Raw genomic sequence first — 23,900 nt, forward strand, 5'->3', positions numbered from 1 at the left:
CACAGCTTTAATGTGTGTTTCTGTAGGCTGTTAACATATTAACATAAAGCGGAGAAGACAGTGAGGCGTCGGCTTCAGACACGATGCGAGAGAAGGTAAAGTTGAAGTGCATCCGGCTCGGTTGAGATGTTCTTTTTTTATTAGCCTTTGCTGCTGTGCTGAGGCTTATTTTGCAGCCTGCATTCTAATGAGAGAGAAAGCAAAGGAGGGAGGGAGTGTGGGTGTGGGGGGCGGTGGTGGAGGTTGTGTAACTCTGTGTTACATAACACAATGTGCATGGCCTTCTCTCTCTCTCTCTGTCTGTACCTCAGATAGAGAGACGTGCAGCAGAGCGAGCAGGAAGGAGAGGATGGAGGGTTTAAAAGGATGCTGGTGTTAATGAGGGCGATCTGAAGAGAAGTGCGCCTCGCTGGAAAATCACACCTCATTACGGCACTGTTTCTAATAACGCCGGTGATGAGGATTAGTTGTTTGGGAGGTGAGGGACGGGGAGAGCGGACCCCTGGCTTGTCTTAGATTAAAACTCAACCATCAAGTGGCATTCAAGTGGGTTTGTAGGGTAATTAAAGTCGATAAAATGTTATTGCTTTCACCCTTGGCCCACCTTCGGCTGGTCGGGGGTGAACCGTCAGACATTTGTCGGACATTTCGGCAGAGGACGGATCACTGCTGAGATTCAGCCTTGACGCTGATATCTCTGATTACAAGACAGAAAATCGTGTTTACCTTCAGTTACTTTTCTTCCTTGCACTCAAATTTTTTGTTTTTATGCATAAAAGCACTTTTAAGTTTAGTTTCTACTTTGCTTTAGTGGATAATTTAGTAAACCAAGTGTTGTGTTCGGGCTTTTAAGAGAGCGTAGTTTGCATTCAGTGTTTGATTCTTGTAACCTTATTCCACTGAAGCGCACTGAGCCAGCAGAAAAAAAAAAAAATCTCCTCCATTCATAAAATAAAACTTCAAAAGAAAACTATATATGTGATAAAAACAAAAAGTTTATTTCTGTATTAAATCTGATCTAATATAAAATTACACACATTTGGTATAAAACCTCCAGCTCATTTGTGCTCAGGTGTTTATTCCAAACACAGTCAACATTTCCGAGGAAGTAGTTTTACTCTGTGTTTGAAGCAAACAAACAAACGTCGGGTCATGAGTAGTTGACTTTCACACAGAACGTCTCCTCCGTCTTCTCCTCCAGATTGTTCACGTAGACCAGGATCTCCACTGAGCCGGGACTCTGGCTGGGGGCGAATCTCAGTCCGATGCTGTAACTCTCTCCCCCGCTGATCTGAACACAGAGAACACAAACAACATCCTTCATTTTGAAGTGCGAGACCATGATTCTTCTTTTCTTTTCAGCCTGTAACACCACACAGATGCGACCGTATCCATGTACACCGACTTCCTGAACGTCCTCTTTAAATGGAGTCATTCATTATGATTTCTAAAAGGACTCTTTGGGAATTTGATGACTTCATTTAGATTTTTGGGGTCAATATTCTGTTGAGACTGTTATCAGGCTTATGAAGGTTAAACTTTACTATTAGTTCAGAGATGCACTGTTCCCTTGTTCTCATTATTACAGAAGGCAGTCATGTCTGTCACAAACAAACAGAGCGAATTAGAGAAATGATTAAATTAATTAATTCACTAAAAGAAAAGGAGGAACTTATTGTCATTCATACACTAATGACTAGTCAGTCATATGATCAAGTTCTGTCTCACCACCTTCACAGTTCATATAGTTCCACAGTTTTGCTAAAACACACTAGTTATGGTGGGTTCTACCAGGGATGTTATGGGAGTTATAGGCTAACGTTATCCTCTTTAGGCTAACGTTATCCTCTTTTTAGGCTAACGTTATACTATTTTTAGGCTAACGTTATCCTCTTTAGGCTAACATTATCCTCTTGAGGCTAACTTTACTCTGTTTAGGCTAACGTTATCCTCTTTAAGCTAACGTTATCCTCTTTTTAGGCTAACCTGACTCTTCTTAGGCTAACATTATCCTCTTTTTAGGCTAACTTTACTCTTTTTAGGATAACATTATCCTCTTCAGGCCGACATCATCCTCTTTAGGCTAACTTTACTCTGATTAGGCTAACATTATCCTCTTTAGGCTAACGTTATCCTCTTTAGGCTAACTTTACTCTGTTTAGGCTAACATTATCCTCTTTAGGCTAAAGTTATCCTCTTTAGGCTAACTTTACTCTGTTTAGGCTAACATTATCCTTTTAAGGCTAAAGTTATCCTCTTTAGGCTAACTTTACTCTGTTTAGACTAACGTTATCCTCTTTAAGCTAACGTTATCCTCTTTTTAGGCTAACCTGACTCTTCTTAGGCTAACATTATCCTCTTTTTAGGCTAACTTTACTCTGTTTAGGCTAACATTATCCTCTTTAGGCTAACGTTATCCTCTTTAGGCTAACTTTACTCTGTTTAGGCTAACATTATCCTCTTTAGGCTAAAGTTATCCTCTTTAGGCTAACTTTACTCTGTTTAGGCTAACATTATCCTCTTTAGGCTAACTTTACTCTGTTGAGGCTAACATTATCCTCTTCAGGCTAACATTATCCTCTTTAGGCTAACTTTACTCTGTTGAGGCTAACATTATCCTCTTCAGGCTAACTTTACTCTGTTGAGGCTAACATTATCCTCTTCAGGCTAACATTATCCTCTTCAGGCTAACATTATCTTCTTCAGGCTAACGTTATCCTCTTCAGGCTAACGTAGCGATAGCTGGGTGCTCACTACAGTATTATGCTGCAAAATAATAATTTTGTGGTATCGAATTTGTTATTGAGAATCGTGGAATTTCATTGGTTTTGGTAAAAATTTCGAGTATCACGACCTCCCTAGTTTCTACAGCAGAGTCCTCTCTCCAGGCTGGATCCTTCAGCCTGGAAATAGTTTGGTCCTTCACAGCGCCCATTCAGTCCAAGGAGGTTTCAAATTTAAGAAACGTTTGCCCTTCAAAATAAAGGTCCCCCATAAAATAAAGATTTGAAATGATGTTAGAAATCCGTTCGGGTCTTAAACGAGGAAATACATGTCTAACTTTAAATTTAGGAGTTGGTCCTTCCTGTTTACTCTGTGGTCACATGTCCATTGTTTGTTTCAGTGACTGTTTGAGAACCTGTTCACTCTCTAAAGTGACACTCTAAACTCTTCTAACTCTGTGGCTCTGCAACAATATTAAAATACTGAAGTTGTTGTTTTTGTATTAAAAATGATTAAATTGTATTAAAATTAAATATGGAGCTCAGTGTTAGTGTGTGTCCAAAGCCTAATCCAATAAGAGTCATCTGAAACCAGAAGATGATTACACGAGGAAACTTCACATGGTTTATATTCTTCATTGTTCTAAACTCCTGACATCTCACTCCTCTGACTTCTCCTTTTACTGATTACAGGCACACGATGCTTAATGTTTTCATCTTTTTATTTCTCAGGGGTCGCAGTGTGCAAACCATCTTTATGTGGTCATTTTTTTGTCTTCACAGTATTTCAATCAGAGCAGAACTGTCGTCTTGTATTTTCTGTAATGGCCAGTAACGGATATATGGGTCAGTTTGGGGGATTTATGCTGTAATTGTCCCCAAAAGCGAAGCAGTATTGATCCCTGCTTCTCTTTCCCTCTCGACAGCTAGTTTCATCATGGCGGTGGATAGTTATGTTAAAAAAGAGAAAGGTGTCTCCGCATTTGCTTAATGCTGCAGGCACAGTAAATTCTTTATGAGACACCTGGAGCCTCGCTGACAAGATGGAAAAAAAAAAACAATGGGCTATTTTTCACTCTGCCCACCTCCTTCTGTCTAATTGATGCAGTGTCTTCTGGACGGCAGCAGCGAGACTCTTTAATAGTTCATGTGGAAATAGATACCAACTGCACCTCATTCATTTATTTGTTAATTTAAAAATGCTGCTTTCCCGTTTGTTTCGCCATCACACCTCTGCAAATGAGAGGCAAATGAGAGGCAGCGACTCCGGCGCTTCATGTCTGTATGTGAGTGAATCAGCTATTAGACACCGAGGTTGACAACATAACAATAAAGCAACAAGCACTAATGACTTTGTTTTATTCCCCCCGTTTTTTGTTCTGAATGCAAACGAGGAAGTCGTTCACCTGTCACAGATGTGGAATGAACCGTCGCCACGAGAGGCCAGAATTTACCTGTGTCCCGTCAAAATGTGTTTACAGTAAATACTCGAGGTTTCCTGGCGACATCTGAGACGGCTCTTCTTCTCTAGTTTGTGGGTAGTTACAGGTTTTTGTCATATTTGACACTGTCATTTTGTTTATATTCAATTATACCATCAGTAGTTTTATGGGCCGTGATATCTGCTAATTTTGATGGATTTTTCCAGTTTATTCACAGACAAACTTTATAAAACTCATCTGACATTAAATTGTCTCTAAAGCAAACATCAGGAGCTCTCGCATCATTTATTTTAGCGACATTCAGAACGACCTTGGTTTCCTGAAGAAGCGAAACTTGACTTCCATCACTACGGCAACGCGTGTGAATATATACGGGCGCCGTGGTCGTCACTTCAACCGTCGCTGCTTTACGTCCCTGTTGTTCTGGCTGCACAACAGCTCAGTCACAACTTCACTCAAGTGTTTGAACGCCTACACACGTGTTTCCCAGAACAGATTATGCTTTTATCTTCTACAGTAATCAATAAAGCTGTCTACACAGGTCAGGTGACAGCTCGTGTTTCCCTCCCTCTTAATGTGCGTTACCGTCACCTGAAGCATATTTCACACTTCCAAGTGTTTTTCGTTCGCTGCCAAAACCTGATGACCTACGCTCAATACTGCGCCTGAATGCATCGTGTGTAGACAAAGACGGTCTTTAAGCACCCTGCTCTGTAGCAGCTACATTTCCAATAAAGTTTAGAGTTGTAGTTGAAGTATTGCCAATAGCTTTTTGTTTTATGAGCATACTGAAAACATGATTGCACCTAGATAGAGCAGTTTTTTACTTTGCAGAAAATAGCTTGGAGTTTAATATGTTAGAAAAAAAAATCTTCCAAAAGCATTATTTCCCATAATGAGGAAGGGTGCAATCATTATGAGGCTTTAAAGGTGAACACTAATGACATCAATACGCAGAATTTTTATTAAGACTTTTTTATATCTTTATGTTTGGCAAAGAGAATTCCCTGTTGTTTCCATTATTTAATCCTTGACTAAATTAAAATAACTAATAAAAAAAATAAAATAAAATAAAAATAATAAATTTTACCATTGATCAGCAGCACTTTCCATTAAAGCTGTTCATGAAATACTTTACAGACTGTCACACAGTCACCCTTAATCCCATGAAACCACCTGTGCTGATCGAAGAGGCGAGCTGTTGCCGAGGAGGAAGCTTCCTCCTTTCGTCTGGGTGTTAATCAAAGTAATGATTTTACTCCCAGTGAGAGTGAGAGAGCTGCACGACTTCCTGCTTCGCTCACCTGGAATTTATCGTGTTTGAACTGCAGCAGGTCCGGATGGTCCGAGCGCAGCAGGAACGTGCGGCTGCTGGTGTAGGGGTTGGTGTAGGTGATTTTTCTTGAGCTGCCACGCCCACCGCCGACTGGGACACACACTTCAAATGCCTGCGTGCGCGCGCGCACACACACACACACACACACACACACACAGTTTGTGCTAGCTTATGCTAACCGTTGGCCAATAAATAATTTAAAAAACACTGGGACTGAATGAAGACTGATGATAAAAAAAATCTGAACTGAATTTAGACACAGTTTTAATGTATACTCTGTTGATAATCTGTCAGTCAGGCCCACAGTCGGTGAGTTAGACGGTTGGTCTCTCACTTGTTTCATTGTCGTGAAAACAGAAAGATAAAAACACGTAAGTGAATTGTGTTAAAATACTGTATGTGTGAGGAAAAGGAGGAGGAGAGAAGCAAATGTTAACACTGTGAAACTGGGCTGAATGCAAACACTGCGCCATGGCGTCATGAACATGCTAACTGGCGTATTGCGTCATTTAACGTCTTTTCAAGCAGCTTTAGCTTCTTTGCATTGACAGAAGTTGGAAACACTGGTTTCTTCTGGGTAACCGAATGATATTTGAATCCATGTGCACTCAAGGCTAAGTATTAAAGAAACGACTCCTACCTTGGACAGCACGGGCTGGTGGACGTTGAGACACAGTAGCCAGGCGGTGACCAGCCGCTGGTTCTCCACGTCCACCGCGTTCACGTACAGGAAGCGGCTGCCGGCGTGCCACGGCTGCACCTTCAGCTGCAGCTCCTGCACGGCTGCGGGAGGCAAAACAAACACGCCGTCCGGATCCACCTGCAGGGAAGGTGTGGGAGAGTGGCGGTAAAGGTTTATTGGGTTTGGCAGTGGGGTGTAGAGATGTCGGGTGGGTTGTGAGATCGAGTAAGAGACAATTAATAAAAGGGAAGGAGAGGCGTTGACCGAGTAACACAGTACAGAAGAGGAGGGAACAAAGTTATAGAAAAGAAGAATTAATGGGAAAAGGTGTTTAACAAAGTCAGAGGGAGGTGAAGGAGGTGTACAGATTACAGGAGAAAGTGGGTGAAAAAGAGCGAATGAAAGAAGCAAAGTGAGGGGGGAGACAATGAAATGAGAGCAAATAGAGGCAGCAGAGTGACAGAGAGACAGAGGGATGTGAGAATGAGATTTACTGTGCAGCTCCTTTTTAATCTGTTGAGAAAAGCAAAGCAATTCTCTGGCGGTGAGCTTTATCCTGTTTTATAAGACTCCTCCGATGCATTCCACGCCGAGCTAACCTGCCGAGAGTCAGATCAAAGAGGCCGCCGATGCATACGGCAAAATCTTTTAAAAATACATCTGTCACTTTTTCAGCCACTACCCTGTTCTCTTCAGGGGAGACATGTTTGGGTCGAGCTGTATGGTACACGGTGGCTCTGACAGTCCATCACAAGGCGATGCCCTTTTTACTGCAGCTCTGAGTGAGAAACATTGTCAAACTCCCTCTTCTCCTGAATCTCGTTATGAATAAGAAACGATCTATTAAAAATGGAGAGCAATCTGACACTCCTGGAACACATTCTCAGATGTTCAAGGGAGCATACAGCCATTGCTAATTTTTTTTTTTCAGGGATTGTGTCAAACTGCGTACCGACATGATCTGACATGATTGCATGAAGTAATGTGGGAACCTAATAAAAAGAAATGAAGTGACAAATGAAAAGACCCATTATTCCGTCAATCTGCATTTGTACATTCTTGATAATGACTTGAATCTTAACCTGGAGTTATTACAAAAGAGGCTGTTGCTCTTCCATTGTTTCCTGCTGCTAAAGAGAACAATTTGCATGAAATCATTTTACAGTTTGAAAATTGATAACGTCCCATTAGATATGTAAAAGTCAAGGTTTAGATGATTAGAGCTGTTTCTGATTCTTTTTCTAAGTTCATTGCCTTTCATTTTAGTCAGACGTGTTTTGGAGAACATGCCAACTCCACACAGAAAGACCCTGTTCAGACCTACTATTAAATGGTTTTAATCACAGGTGGTCGGCTGTAAGTTCAGGTGTGAACGCTCCCAAGACGCATCGAGGACACATCTGAGATCCGATGGGACAACATGTGACCACATTCTTTCAGCAGTGTGGATGTGAATGTGTCCAGGGCCACACTGAAGGACCGACTGCTCTACTGTCTGATTAGTCCCAGAACCTTCTTGGTGTGAGGCCACAGTACCAACCACTGCACCACCAGCAGCATTAAAGATGTAGAAGAGAATCGCTCCGGTGTTTTTTCCACCCTCTTGATCTGAAGAGTTATGTGAGTAACTACAGTACTGTGAATTCTGGACCTAACTGACTGTCATGAGTCAAATCGAGAATCGATGCTAAAGCTCTTCTTGGGTCTTAAATCCAATCCAAACTACCTGAGCCCATTGAGCATAAATTAGTTTTCAGTATAAAGTGTAAAACCCCCCCCCCAAAAAAAACCCCAATTCTTAAAGACAAACTCAATCAAGAGGAAAAACCCTGTCAGCCCAGTCAGACCCGAACACAGAGAGACTGGAAGCAGCATGATGCTCCGCCAATTACTGAGCAGCTGCTGTCCAAAAGAGCAGCGGTCCATGTCATTTTTCCTGCACTTCACAGTTCACACTCTCCATTTGTCTCAAAAAACAGATTTTCTCCTCCACTTGTTACGACACACACAAGATCAGAGCTGGTGGAAGGTCTGATTGGTGCCGCTCGAGTGTTCAGACATATTTACACACGGACCTGAGACCACTTGTCCAGACAGGAGTGAACGTGGTGTTGACAATAGTTACGTCTTAAAGTTAATAAACATATTATTTAAAAACCGTAGAGGTCAGTGAATCACGATGGCGTGTACCTCGATCTCCGTGGGGTGTGATGAGAAACATTTGACCTTGCGAACAGCCTGCTTTCCCCTCAGCACCAGTGATTGACAGGTCCGCTGTCCGGTCACACAGCTGACATCCACCCGCTCCAGGAAATGCACATAAATCTGCCAGATCTGGGAGGGAGCTGCCATCCACTTATCACTGCAGAGAGAGAAAAAAAAAAAAAACATCATCAGGATCAATTAAGCTAACGAGGAAGGCAGTTCTCCGGCTGTGGCAGCAGAAACATCATCATGATCATCTCCACGCTGCTGAGACGGAGAGGATTCAGTCTCAGTGGTCTGACTCTGACTCTGAGAGCTGTGAGGCTCGGCTCTGTGACAACAGCACTCAAGGAGCATTTGGGGATGTTTGGTTGAGACGTCAAGTGATGTGGGTTTTTGAGGACAGACGCAGTATCATTAATGCTGCTGCTGCTGCTGGAAATCTTCACATCATATTCAACATTTCTACATGTTGCAACAAACGTACAAACTGAATCGCTGAGGGTGTTCCGGCGATACTTTATTTAACAGGTCCTGTAATTTTCTTCATAATTTCCTACAGTGTTTTCTTGAAACAAAGCGTCATTATCATTTAGGTGAAGAAAGGGACTGCCTCGGGCTCCCTGCTAATTTGTTTGGGGATTTGCATCAATAATATAAAATATTAATTAGTCCTGCATCATAAGCCAATTTTCTGGCCCTGTAGAAGTGCTATGTCTAAAACTAGTTTTAACTAATCCCATATTATTTTAATTTATATTGTACTGACACGGCACATTATTAATCATGTTGTGTTTTCTTAAATTACCACAAACTAATTGACACATCATATTGTTCCAGCGTGAGAGAAGCAAATGGCCTCAGTGTCCAGGCGTATGGATGCGACACCGTGGGTTTTATCTATAGAACAAAGCGTTAGCCGTGTTCCTGTTTTTGAGCTCATTTCCTGTACAGATTCATACATGACTCTGATGGGGCAGAATCCAATCAAGATCTCCTTAGAAATCAATTAAAGGTGACCTGTGGAGTTTCTGTCCAGTAGCAGTTTATATGAGGAGGTCCCTATTTTGTTTACACCTTGTGCAACGGGATCCACACTCCTGTCGACTTACTGGCAGCAACATTGTTTTAAAAAAAATTGGCTTTACAAATGTTTTATGAGGCAGAGAATAAATTTGACACATTAGTCAGAACTCAAGGACACACACAGAGCATTAGCATCAGCATAGGTTTTGCTGTTTACACAGGAAATGCAATTTTACAATTCATAGACAGAAATAATTGTGCTTGTGTTTAATATCCTTATTATTTATTGTGAGTCATTCTGTAAACTGCTACTATTTTAATATTGATTAATCACAGTGTTGGAGCCTCGTTAAGACTCTCTAGTACAATCACTGGAAATGTAAAGTCCGATTTTACTCTGAACTTCATTTATTGGGACTAAAGTAAACTGATGATGTTCATCTTCCTCGTCTTTCTTCTCTGCGTCTGATCACTTGTGGTGGAAACTGATTGATTAAAGGAGAGTCTTCAGTGGAAATGAGGCTCGTGCACATGTTGATATAGTGGAACCATGTGAAGGCACGTATTTATAATTCTGATGAAAAGAGTGTGTAAGAATATTTCTGGTTTTAATCATGAATCTACAGAGTTTTATACATCTGTCCTCAGCCCTGCAGTAAATATGTGACCAGTCTAAACTTCACTGGAGTTGAAAGATAAATCCCCGACATTTGATTAGAGGCAAAGGTTGGTCCGACATATTAACAAACCCACACATAATCCAGATGGAGATTTGGGAGACTAGAGGAAGGGTTCTGTAACTTCAGGCACTAAAACCACCAAACCTCCATCTGATTAGTTAATTAATTAAGCCTGTGTGAACAATTTAATTTGTCCAAAACAGACTGCTTCTTTATACCTAAGCTGTACATGTGCGTGTGTGTGTGCGTGCGTGTGTGTAAAGTATCCCTGTTCAGTAAATAATACATACGTGAAAACCATCACAAAGAACATTTTTATGTGTGGACTGGGACTCCCTGGCACTTTCAAGTACACATCCTGAGGCTCCCCTGGCACCTGGGCAGAACCAGAGCAAAAGGCAGAACCATGTTAAAATGGAAGGAGAAGAGAAAAGACAAAACAGAAGAAGCAGCAGCAGTAAAAGAAACCCTGCGTTCGCACTTTAAAAGTGTACGGCATGCTGTAAGGGGAGATTCTTTTGTGTGTGAGAACAGCTTGCAACTGATGACAGGGGAGCAATGAATCCCCCTGCTAATATTAATGTGGGTTATTAGAACATATAAGACAATTCATTCCCTCACCAGCATCCTTGTCTGGCAGATGATGTTCGGGTCACTGCAGCGTACAGAAATGTAGGCGCCGGCGTCTGGGTCTCCGGCTGAGGAACCCATGAACGACAAAAACAAACAAAAAGAAGAAAGTTTTTCACACACAGCTGACCTTACGGACATAAATAAGAACACACATCGAATGTGATATAATTTATAAACATGCATATGTGCTGTAGATGTGGTGTAAGTCTTCACTTCATCTGTTTCACATTTTCTTGCTTTTCATTTCCGGCTCTATTTCCAGACGCCTCTCTGTTGTTATTAGCCTCTCTTTTGTGATTGAAGTTGTATTATATTGTAAGATTGTATGTGCTGATATTTTAGTAAAAATACAATAAAATGAAAGTAGAATACATTATTCATCCTGATCCACCTCCACTCCTCCCCCCATGTTGTATAAATATGTTATTCTGTGTCAGTGAAAGCAATTTTAAAAATGCAATAATATGCAAATTAATTTTTAAAAGAAATTAAATCATCCAATCTAGACACAGTGCAGGGAGAGTGCAAGGGAGCAATGGCTGATGGGGGATGACTGGGGTAACCGTGACTACCTGTGGGGTCCTGCCAGGGCGGTAGACGGATGGCCTTCTTCAGGAAGCAGAGCTCGGGGTGGTAAAGTCGGAAAGTCTGGTCAACAACGTGGGGTGTTGGCTCCACGTTCACCTGGCAGATGGCCATCGGCTTGTCGTCCTCTGCTTTGAAAGTCACCTGTGGAGAGAAAATGGGCAGTCTCAGCAGCATGCCACCCCCCCACCACCACCACCACCACCCTCCCCTGCCTGATGCTACATACCCAGAAAGAGCATTTACATCATCAGGATGCAGAGAAACTCCTCAGTGAAAGACAAACTGATAAATCATTCATAGCTGCGTTAGAAGCTCCTTAAAGGGGAATGAAAGTTTATAACAACTTTTATTTTATTTTTTTGCAATGCTACTTCCATTCATTTAAAATGGAAAACATACAAACAATCAGACATATCAGTTCTTTAAGTGTAGCTGCTGAGATCTGGGAACACGGTGACATCACTGCAACAAGTCTGACAGCGTATCAGTTTATCAAAATTATATTCTTTAATGATCAATATTGTGACAAGCTGTGGCTGTGACACTGTGAGCTGTGAGGAGTGTGAGCAGAGTCAGATTTGGATGTTTTAAAGGAAGTTTCCAGTGTTCCAGCAAAAAAAGCTAAATTTAGAGTAAATTCAGAAAAACTAATTCTGTCTAGCAGAAATATATATTTTCATTTTTTTATTTTTCTTCTATCTTTGGATCCCTTAGCCAGTCCAGATCCAGATCCAGATCCAGACCCCCAGGCACAAACACTGATCTAAACCACTCGAAGGTGAATCTGAGAGCGAGCAGCGACTTGTTTGAAACCTGAAGAGTTGCTCGTGCACCATTGGACTTCATGTTAGTGATGTTGCAATATTCCTGGATCTCAGCAATGAACTTGATGATTGCAGTTAATTTATTTTTTTACAGATACAAACAATAATTAAATTAAGACCAATGTTGTAATAATTGGATTTTTTTTTTTTTTTTAAGGCAGTGTGAGGAAGGTCATGTAAATGCTGTGTTGTTGTTTGGCACAAACTAAATTAATTAGTTAATCTACACTTTCTGTGTGTGTGTGTGTGTGTGTGTGTGTGTGAGACCTTAAAACAGGACACAACAATACAGACAATGTTCCTGTGTCATTAGACATTTAGAAAACACCCACATTGTAATTCCTGACTCTCTTTAGTGAAATGCAGAAGTGGAACTTTGTGTTTTCTTCCTGAGGCATTTCAGCTCTAAATAACATATAAAGCTTCTTCTTCTTTTTTTTTTTTTTTTTTTTTTAAAAAAACACTCTTAAAGAAGTTTTATTCAAACATTCACAGATGATGATGATGATGATGATGATGATGATGATGATAGAAGCTGTACACTGGAATATAAAAACTGGCCTCAGACTGCTGAAACCCCCACAGAGCTGCTGAGTGTGCTTTGAAGTTTGCTGCATTGAAACAGCCCAGAGGATCTGTCTTCACACACATGCACTAATTACATACGATAAGTGGTATACACACATACGCCAAAATATGCAAACACACTGGGATTGCCAACCCTCTCACGTACCATCATACTCTACTCCATCATCTCAAACTGGTGCTCGCCGCCTTGATTTGAATGACTTCATGCTCTGCATAACTGAAGTGGAGTTCAGGAATTATAGATTACGTATGGCTGAACCGCAGGATTGCAATGTTAATGAATTATTCACTGACTATTTCAAACCGTATCAAATCAGAGGAACACACAGGTTTTGCGGTGTGACTTGACGATGTGAGTTTGTCTGGGTCACACGCTTCATTCGGATCCAATTCCAAACACATTGTCATGAACTTTGCTGGAGATGTTTCACGTTGAGCTGCTGACTTCACGTTCGAAGCCACCGTCAGGTCAGAATTTCCCTGTGACCAACACTTTAGTCCAAGACAAGGTTACCTAGAAATTTCACGGACTGATTCACAAGAAATCTGCTGTGAATGTTCAGGTCCCTAATGGACGAGCCCTTATGTTTTACTTGATCCACTGCCTTTCCCAGAATGCCGCGGTCAGGCCAGAATTTCCACTTGTACAAATATCCACTGGGCAGATTACCATGAAATTTATTGAGCACATTCATGCACTTTCCTCTTATGTCAATCAAAACTCAACTTTTCACACAGAACACCTGATCGTCTAAATGACACGTCGCCATTAAATTCACAGATCTGGGACGACCTCGTGGCTTTTATTCTAGTGCCACCATCAGAACAAACTTCAGAGTTTTAAGCTACATGATCTCTAGAGGACGCAAAGACATGACTGTACATGCCGTCCTCTCGGGGCTTTAAACTTGTAATCTTGTTCATAAAGTGTGATGTTGTCACAGCAAAATAATCAGATTGCATTGTAGAAAACTGTTTTCCGATCACTGCTGTGCTGAGTGGTAAGGTGCAGACCAACCAGGTGTTCATTTCAATAACGTAAATGACAGCATCTCCAACATCATAAAAACAATGTGAACATATTGTGGTTTATATATATAAATGTCTTTTTCTCCTGTTGAAGGAGTTCGTGCTGGGTCATGACTTTTACCTTATCCAGCACCTTTGGAATGAACAGTGACACTGAACTTTGAGCCTTATCTCTCAACATTAGTGGCTGACTTCAAGCACCATAATGCAGCCGTGGCTTAGTGGGAGCAAATCCCTGCAGCGAGGCACCGAAATCTTAAGGAGAGGCTTCCCAGGGGGAGAGGAGGCTGGTAGAGCAGCTCGTTCAGGCCACATTCTGTATGGCTCTAATGTTCAGGTGTCCACACACTATAAACTCCATCCCACCGCAGAGGGTTACACCATTAAAAATAGACACAGTTTAATTCTGTTCAGAGCTACAATACAAAGTAAAGTTTAACTGCCTGAAAGGATTAAAATATCCAGTCATGAGAAATGAAGAATGCTCTGAAGTGACCTTTCCACATTTTGGTCATTGATTCACACACTCACAGAAGCTGATCCCTGCCAAACAGCAGCTGTCCAAAACGGTTGATGTGTGAGATTTGTGGGCCCATGCTGACCTGCAGGAGTGGCCCATATCTGGCTCTGGTGATGGGTGCTGACTGACAGCGGTGCCAAAGCTGGCATCCTGACAGCTCTGCTGTTGGGGCTTGTCAGCTTTAGCGGGACACAGATTTGATCCAGACCTGACCTCTTTGACCTCTTGACAGGATTTTTGCTCAGAGCAGCAGTGCTGACACTGACACACTAATACACAAAAAATGTAGGCAGACACACGCACGCTTGGCAGACTGGCAAATATTTCATCACCCTGTGCAATGGGAGAGCTTCGGGGTTCTGTACTCTACACAAACAACAGGATTATGGCGAGGTACTGGCGAGCACTGATGGATATCTTGTTTTCAGCAGCATAAAGCCACGTGCCAATAACGTAAGCATCGACTGACGCTTGCAGCTGCAGAGAGTTTATTTTGGTGACAGCTGCAGCTGTATAGGGGCTGCACATTACATCATCTGCAGCTATAGAGCTCATTGTTTTATCTACAGTAAATCAGAACAAGCACGTTCACGTCGTTTCTCTCTCCTGTAAACTTCTGACATATTTATAGACGGTCAAATAAACGCTGAAAGTGGGAAAATAACTTGAGAGTCATGCGGTGCGTACGCCGTTCATGTAAAGTAAAGTAGCCAGACGTGTCAAGCTGTCCTCCAATCAGCAGATAGTTTAACTCTCCAGCCTGACATTTGCCAATTGGAGAAGATAAACAAGGTTCAATAAGATAAAAGTGGTTTGCAGCATATCACTTTGCTTGACAATCTCGTCTGCCTAGTGTAACTTTTGAAATAGTTGACACTTCAAAGTGTTCTTTGTGTCTGAGCTGTGACTGTGTGGGAGAGGAGAGGAGGGAGGAGGCGGCGCTCTGCCACTCCGCAGAGAGTTGTCTGGGATTGTGCTTGTACACTAGATGTTGTTAGACTTAGGGATGTGGCAGGAGGTTAACCCCCGAATCAAAAGCTGCGTGCTGCACACTGAGCTCAGGTTTTATCTTCCTCTGCTCTGCTGAATCTAATAATCAAATTATAAAGGCATATACATTAAGACGCTAAAATTGTTGGACTACATTACAGCTCTTATCACGGCAGGAAAACATACTGTACATCCAGATTGCAGCTCAAATCCATATCTTGCTATAATTCCAGCCCGGAGACAAACAAATCAGGGATTAGGAGGCAGAGGACTTTAGATGGAGAGAGAGATGGTCCAATACACAGAAAACATTGTGCGAAGCGTAAGTAGCACACTCTGTACCTTGATAGTTTTGGCAGCAACAATGTTGGACAGATTCTTCTTGGCCACCTGAGAACCTTTGCCTGCAGGTAAGAAGCTCGGCCCCTGTGAGGATTTGATAAGAAACCGAATGTTTATCAGAACTGAACATCTACCAAAAAACAAAACAAAAACAAAACAACACATATGACTGCAGAGAAAATATTACATCTGTACGTCAGGACAGGAAACTGCAAATGATCACAAAGAAGCAGAAGAGAATCAAAGGGCATAAAATCACAGTTGTCCACAGGAGATAAGGCCACAGCCTGTGTAAGTGACATTTATATCAAACTGCCCTCCTGGCATCAAATTACCTGTCAAGCCTGAGTTACCATTCCATCTGTATAACTTGCCCTTCGAATAGATCAACTACGGTTAATAATCCTTGAGGTAAAGTGACATTTACATCAATGAAATTTCAACTTTTGTACCCGCTTCATCTCTTCTTCCCACGGGCTTCTCGCACCAAAAACACACCTTCACACCACAGAGCGAATCAATTTGAAAAGATTTTCCCTGAACCGGAATCAATACGTAGACTTGTCGAGTGGTGTGATATTGTGGAGAAGGAGGAGAGAGGGGGAAGATGTGCCGACTCTCTCCAAGAACTCAACCCAACCTTTCTAATCTGACTGCAAAGATACAAAGATACCTGAAGGGCCATGGTGTGGTCGCACAGGAAGCTCTGGTACTTCAAGGGAATGTGGACGCTCTCTTTGGGCCGGAGGTAAACCCTGGGACCCGGAGCACCCTCCTCCAGGTGGAACATATTCTCCTCCAGTGGAGTCGGACTTCTGGTTAGCGCTTTGAAGTAATGCCACTCCTCTGTGCTGGTGATGACACTGGTAATGGATGGAAAGATTAAAGGCACGGGTGAGATGAAAGCTGGCTCTTATATCTTTAAGGGATCCATCCGGAATCAGAATCGGACTTGTTACACAATCAAGAATAAAAGGTTAAACCTGCGCAGCGGGACACTGAAATGTTCATTAGGTCCTGTGATGAGATGGTGTTGAACAGAACGAACAATGCACTGAAGGTTTTTTTTTTGCTTTTCTTCAAGTCTTTGCAGAACTTTGGTTAAGAAGCACAGAGATGAATGCAGACGTCAGTGGCACAGAAAAAGTTCACGAGGTCATTAAAATCAAATGAGTTTCATCTCACCAACATGGATTTGCTCATTAAATTTAATGGAAACCTGGATATTCAATTATGTAAAAGCTACAGTGTAATAGGAGTCATTTGGTCTTGAGTTTGGAGCTTGAGAAGTGAGCGTGAAAAAAATGGAAATGGTTCATCATCCGGAGAGCAGGGATTTTACTCTGATAGTAGCGTCGCTGGGTCACCCTCTGGTCGACATGAATATCTGCAAGAAAACCCTGTGGATCTGGAGCCTGTAGTCGTTGAAATATTCTGCCGTTGACAATTCACCTGATCAACATCTCTGATCTCAGTTCATTCAGTTTGACAGGATCACAAAGAACTCCAAAGAGAACGAATCAATAGCAGGCCGGGGAGATCTTTGGTGATAACTTCTGCCCGTCAACAAGTCCGCTTTGTTAAAGCACTTTCAGGTTTCAGAACAAATGTTATGTAATGTCATTTATTGCTGTGCAAACGTCAGTGAGATGTAGTGGGTGAATTCTGAAATGCTACAGGTGGTTGTGTGTGAGTTAGATGAAGGAAAAGCTCTAATTAGATTTAAGAATACTTAAGTGACATGAGACGTGACACTGATCTTCTGAACTCACTCTCAGACATTTTTCCACCTGCTTTAGAATAAAATCATGATTACTAGGAGCTGTGCGGTATCATTCACTAGACTGTGGTAAATTCTCCCTACATACTGGATCTACGCTCTCAAAGGCATCCAGCAACACATCTAAAACAACGCATTTTCTCTTTAGTGAAGACAAACAAACAAACAAACAACAAACAATACTGACCCTCCCACTCGTCCAATGGGAGAGTCAGAACAAGCAAAAGTTCACTGCGTGGTCAACATCCAATTTGAGCTAAATTCCAAGGTCGATCAGTCAACAGTCCAAACATAATGCTTTCCTTTTTAATTAGCGTCAGGGGCTTTTCATGAAGGCGTGCAGAGGTCAGTGAAAGCCTCACTACAAACCCCAACGAATGGATTTCCGGGGAGAAAGCAACAGGAACAGATAACACGCTCCGGCGGAGGGAGGTCTCGTCTCTGCTCCATCTGCTTCCTTTGAATGCAAAAAAATTTCACGCACAAATGCATAAAAGGAAGTGCTGCTTTAAACTTCAAAAGGTTCCAACACACGAGGCGTGAGGAGGTGAATTTCTCTCAATAGGGGAGCGAGACTTTTTCTCAGGGCCCCACCTCACTGACATTAGTACGAGATGCAACAGTCAATTCCATTAAATTTATTTGGAGATTCCCACCTGTGCATTTGGAATAAAACACTTTGCCTGTGGCTTATCGCGACAACAAAGACTGTCTGTGTGCGGACATTTCACCCCAGCCTCCATGAGAAACCATCGGCTGATTCATTTTCATGGAATGAAAGTAGAACAACGTAGGAAGTGCAAAGGATAAACAGATTGAGACAAATGGAGCTAAAAGAGAGAAGAGAGGGAACGAAATAAAGATGATAAAAAGGATATCAAGAGAGAGAAGTGAATGGATTCAGAGTGGAGGAACACGGGGGGGAGGGGGACAGATAATGTGAGAGGGAAAAATGATGGGAGAGAAAGCAGCAGAGGAGCTGCACGGTCTCTGGCCTAGCCAGCAGCCATCGCTCACACTGGGCACCGTGAGGCCGAGTGTAAAAGGTAGCCATGCAAAATGGATGGCAACAGGTAGCAAACGTGTCCTCCTCGTGGAGAGGAGCCTCTGGGCTCTGCACCACTGCAGACATCAAAGCCACAGCTCGGCTAAACTCTAAACTCTCCCTTCAAAGCCTGAGGTTGGGGGGGTGGATGGGGTGGGTGGGGGCACACTCTTTTCTGTTGGTTTCTGTACAACAAAGAGCTGACCCAAGGCCTTGTTTATGCTGTCAAGATCTCAGAGTTCCTTGTCAAATATTGGTTGAAATATTGAGGGGGAAGTTACAGCAGAGTGACCTCCGACTGACCGAGGACCGTTCACTCAGTCCAGGACAACTGAGGTTCAGGGGCAGGTTTTGTTGTAAAACACAAGCACAAGTACAAATACCTTCTAGGATTCAGATTCAGTCACTTCTTTCTCAGTAACTGTAATCGTCCTTTTCCCCCCGGAGACATTCCTCTGTCAGTTTGAGCGTTTGGTGCTTTTGTGCACCGGTGTGTCGGCGTACAGGAGACTATTGTTTGTGCTTAAACAAAGAAGTCTCCTCCAAACCTCGGTATCACTACCATACATGTCATAGCTAAATGATAAAGTCTGGCATTAACATGCATAACTGCAGAAACATAACTGGATCCGTCTTTCAGCTGCAGCTTCTAACAACTACTTCTCATCCTAAAACGGCAGTTTACAGAAAACAAGTAGAATCACCTCCTCCATCACCTCTGCCTCCGCCACTCAGACTAGTCTCAGATTACATCCCTGTTGATCCAGAGACGTATAAAATATTAACCATTTGTGTCTTTATTATGGCTTCAAAGTGCCGCCAAAATCTAATCAGTTCATCCTGTAATGAGAACGGGACGGACGTACAGCCCGAAAGCAACACGCCTCCAGCTCCGACTGTTGATGGCGTGGAGACATAAAAACCAAGCAGAGTACAAAGTGGTTCAGAGAGCGGATTGATCACACACTCAGCCCTCCATGACTGAATCAGAGCGAAGAGCAACATTCAAGTTTCCAAAAAATAAAAAACAACAAAGTAACAAGTAGTCTGGGCCCTGCTGTGCATCTTGGACCGTCTCTTTCTAACTGGGTTATTCGAGTTTGATCGTTAAAAGCCTCGGTGCTGCAGCAGGGACACATCGGATGCAGAAGCTTCCTTGTCAATTTACACATCTCTGGCTCTTGGTAGAGGTGGCAGACGGTTTGGTGTCAGGCCGCCTCATCGGGAAATAAATAAATAAACTAGCAGGGCACTAAGCCGGCCAGAGGACAGATGCGGGGATTGATGACTCTCAATTAGACCTGGTAGGCCCGGTGGCTGGGCTAATGCCATAATGATTCATCCACAGCGCACTCCAGCCTTTGTTGATCAACGTGATATATGTTAATCCAAAGCTCAGGCATGAGCAGAATCCATAACAAAAGACTTAGTGCGAAGGGATTAACAACAAACACAAACAAACACGGCATGGATACCAGGAGCGGGTGATCCAGGAAACATCCGCCATAATGGCTGCTGTGTGTGGATTAAAGGGGACATTTAGCATCTCACCAGCATTATGTCTGCATCTGTGTCAAGGACAACCTGTTTGTGCTGCTCAAGGAGTCAGACTCTTCTCTGTATGTGTGTGAAATGTTTTGAAATGGTGCTGGCAGAGCTGAAAAGTCAGAGTTTGATAATGCAGCCACACAAAATGTGTTTGGAAATGTGGCTGCGATTTGTGCTGAAAAGGCTAATAATTTATCTTCTTCATTCACAAATAAAAATGCACACACGTCTCAAAACTGTGAACAAAATTAAAAACGTGTAAAGCGTAAACGTACGCGTACATAATGTGCCGCGTCAAAGTGGAAAATTCAAAGACTAAATAATGCACCTACTATATGCAAACAAGACATGTCAACACAGTAAATCAAACCAATTTCAAACCCTACAAGAGCTACACATGCAAACACACACATATCAGTACACACCTACACACGCATGCATCATGTCAAAACAGTGAGCGAGCTGTGAATCAGACTCCCACAACCTGAATAAAAAACATCTTCATGAAATCACTTCACGGTTTTGTGTTGGTGGTCTTTTTCCGAGATGCTGTTCGTCTATGTTTCCTGATGCTGTTAAAAAATGTTTGTTTAAATCACCTGGTGATGTGAAAGTATAGCTGAAATGTTTTTTTTTTCTAGTAAATTGTTAATAAAATAAAATCCATCAGTGTTTCAATGCAACAATATGAAGCCCCCAGTGGAAATAAGTTTCGTGTCACCTCACAGTATGTTTAGCATCACCTTCGATCCTTAGAGAAAGGCTGAGCTGCATCATAATATAGTAGTATGTTTTATGTATTAGCTCACCGCTGGTTGTGACTTCAGCACCAGTTGCACCCTCAGCTGTGGTTGGCTCAGGTTAAAGTCAGTACCAGCAGCTAGATACTGGTCGCTTAGCAACCTTGACAATACCTAACTCTTTTTTTTTTTTTTTCACAGAAACTTCAGGTTTTAAGTCTCTTGGTTTTAACAGTTGTACCGTTCACTGTTGAACTGAGCTGAAACAAAAGACTGACATTTAACAGTGTGATCCTCAGGCTCTCTGGTCTCTGTTGTTTGCTTTCATTACCAGCGCGATGATGGCCCAGGACACTTGAAGGAGCCTTTCGAAATGGGACGGTCTAGCGGAATCGGGACACAGCCACAGATATATCCGTGTAAACTACATGCTGGGATTATATATGTGTGGTGCACTGACATGGATGTGCCGGCTGAGTGTCATACGGAAGATGCTGCGTTCCTGAACTCACACAGCACAGCTACCATGGCCATATCCATAGCAACATATATGATCATCCACAAATGCAGATGTAGTCCAAGCATTAACCCCGCCCACAACCACAGCTGTATCCCTCACAGCTGCAGCTCTGCTCACAGACGGTGGCTGTCTGCTGTCGGAGCTCGACCTTTTGAAAGGAGTAATGAGCAATAAATACATAATGTAAAGTGTTGCGTCATCTCTCTCCTTCATGTAGTATTTGCAGGGGGTTTCCCTGAAGTGCCAGTGTATTATAACTCCACCAACACACTGCGAGGGGAACGCAAAGAAAAAAAAAAAAAAAAAAAAATCTTCGCACGTGACCCGTCAGTTCTGTACAACTGAGCCACGCAGGTGTCACTTAAAGAAACACAAACTGCATCCTTGAACAACAGTGTTTAACCGGCTCATTGAGATTTAATCGTCCGTGGTCTGAAAACCTCGTGTTTATTATTTCTCTCAAGAGAGATTTTGACATTTTGTCACAGCAAGAAAAATACTGGTATAAAAGAATAAAAGGAACGGTGGTTTACTTTAAATGCAATGAATGTTATAACCTGCTGATAAATGCTAATATGAAGGAATGAATCAGCATCATGAATGAGCAGTGCTGAGTCACTGCAGCGTGAGCACCAGGCGAAGTTTCACAGAACTCCTATGAACTAGATGATTAGTAGTAAATTGATTCAGTACAGAATGAGACACCGCTCACGACTTGTTATACAACGAACCAACAACAGACTAGAAACCATGACGACGAGACTGAGGAGGGCCGTCTTCCACTTCTGTTAAATTCTGTGAAAATCTTCTGCTGTGATTTACACACATAAAAACTGGGTCTGAAGCTCATCTCCTCTTACTTCCTGGATCAGGCCTTAAACCCCGCCCACCACCTGCTGGCTCCTGGTGGACAGGTGAAAGAGCAGAGAGCATCAAGATGGTGAGAGGAGGAAACATCAGAGAGACTCAGTCACATGTTTGAGCCTCAGTCAGACCCAGACTCAGAGGAGGAGTCTGTGGAGACCAGAACCAGAGAGTAGCAGACGGGTCAGAACTTGTTAGCGTCGTTAGCATCTTTTATTTGTTCATGTTGTTTGTTAGCTTGTAACTGGCAGTGGCGGACATAGTGTTAGTAGTTGTGCTAATGCTAACGCTCTCTCTCTGCACTGACAAGGTTTCAGGTGTATTTAGCCCCGCCCACTGTTTGCACAAGTTGACAGGATTGGTTCCTTAGGTGTGTGATGTATGAAACCCTGAATCTGTGTTTATGAGTCTGTCATTGGTTCACTGCAGTTCAAGGTGGAAACACTCAGTCACGGTGCTGATGATTATTTCACTCATCATGTGTCTGTATTATATAAAAACTATGTGGACGTTAACGAGGTGAAACACTGGGTTTTTTCAGAGGGTCATTAACGATGGGTCATATCCAGTATCATGTTGCTTTACGGCCCTATGCTGTTAAGTGTTTTGTATTGACAAGGTGTTGTAGGCAACTTTTGATGCCAAGAATGTTGCTGAATAATTCTGAGGAACAGGAGTGGAGAGCTCAACTATCACAGATCCTCTGGACTGGTTGTGTCTGACATTAGGGACAGTTCAGCGTGAGGACGCAGCATCATTTCCTGAAGCAGGATGAAAATAGGTTCTAAGAACTATCTCCAGAGCTTCACACACACACACACACACACACACACACACACACACACACACACACACACACACACACACACACACACACACACACACACACACACACAAACAGTACAGAAACACATGCACAGTTGGTGTGTTAGGCCTGGAACACAATTATAAACTTGTAAAATACAGTTTTAGAGATGAAGCACACGATTAAGTTCCTCTTCGTCAGTGGAGAATATGAGTCTTACCTGAGCTCAGGGTCATCACAGTGGATGGTGACGGTCTGAGGGACATTAAAGGGGTTTTTGAGGACAAACTCCATGTACTCGGCGGAGCCCAGGCTGGCGTAGAGGAGGTGTTGCGTGGTGATGGCCTGGCTCAGCATGTTGGCAATGCTCTCCGCCTTGCTGCGCTCTTCACTGGGCTTGATCTGAAGAAGTTCTCTGGCCAGCTGGGCTTCCTTCTTCTCATCCTAACACCCAGGAACAAAGACAAAGACATGACAAGATGTTCCATTGTGACACCAGGCAACACAACATCATATCGGTTTGTTAAGTGTTGATTGGAAACATCCATCACAGTTTATCTAGTGACTTCCTGCTTCAATTTTGACCGGCTGGACTTGCTGTAGTTTGCACACACACAGTTTTGAATGTTTTACCTGTATTTACTGAACTGTTGACTCATTTAAAAAATGGTTAACACAGTGTTATTGTAAGTGAGCAAAACAGGAGCGGAGCCAGACATTCGCGGGTTTAAACAAATTTAAGGGGCAGAAAAATGAAACCATCACGTTTTACGGAAGCTCCGCTAGTTGTTGGGCGACCCATAGATGACGATATTTCCCCCGCAGCTAAAAGAGCTGGATTCAGACAGACTGAGGGGAAATGACACCAAGTTGAATTTTTTATTATAACTTATAATAATATATATATCATAAACTTTATGAAAGATTCTGGGCTTTTGGAGAAAACATCCAGGGGCTGGAGCTCTATGAGCCTATGGATAGAAACAAAGG

The 23,900-nt window shown here is 42.5% G+C and overlaps 1 protein-coding gene across 1 annotated transcript in view; it reads right to left on the minus strand.

The window, feature by feature from the left end:
* Window positions 1-975: 975 nt before the first annotated feature.
* Window positions 976-23,900, minus strand: part of nphp4 (nephronophthisis 4) — a 163,856-nt gene continuing 140,931 nt past the window's right edge. The window contains 10 exon segments of the mRNA XM_056385157.1: window positions 976-1,291; window positions 5,470-5,613; window positions 6,142-6,321; window positions 8,374-8,545; window positions 10,385-10,470; window positions 10,716-10,792; window positions 11,300-11,456; window positions 15,609-15,692; window positions 16,282-16,471; window positions 23,131-23,354. Of these exon segments, the coding sequence (XP_056241132.1) occupies window positions 1,151-1,291; window positions 5,470-5,613; window positions 6,142-6,321; window positions 8,374-8,545; window positions 10,385-10,470; window positions 10,716-10,792; window positions 11,300-11,456; window positions 15,609-15,692; window positions 16,282-16,471; window positions 23,131-23,354 (1,455 nt within the window). The 3' untranslated portion in view covers window positions 976-1,150.

Source organism: Seriola aureovittata, chromosome 9 (assembly GCF_021018895.1).
Source record: "Seriola aureovittata isolate HTS-2021-v1 ecotype China chromosome 9, ASM2101889v1, whole genome shotgun sequence".
In the NCBI taxonomy this organism is placed as follows: Eukaryota; Metazoa; Chordata; class Actinopteri; order Carangiformes; family Carangidae; genus Seriola; species Seriola aureovittata.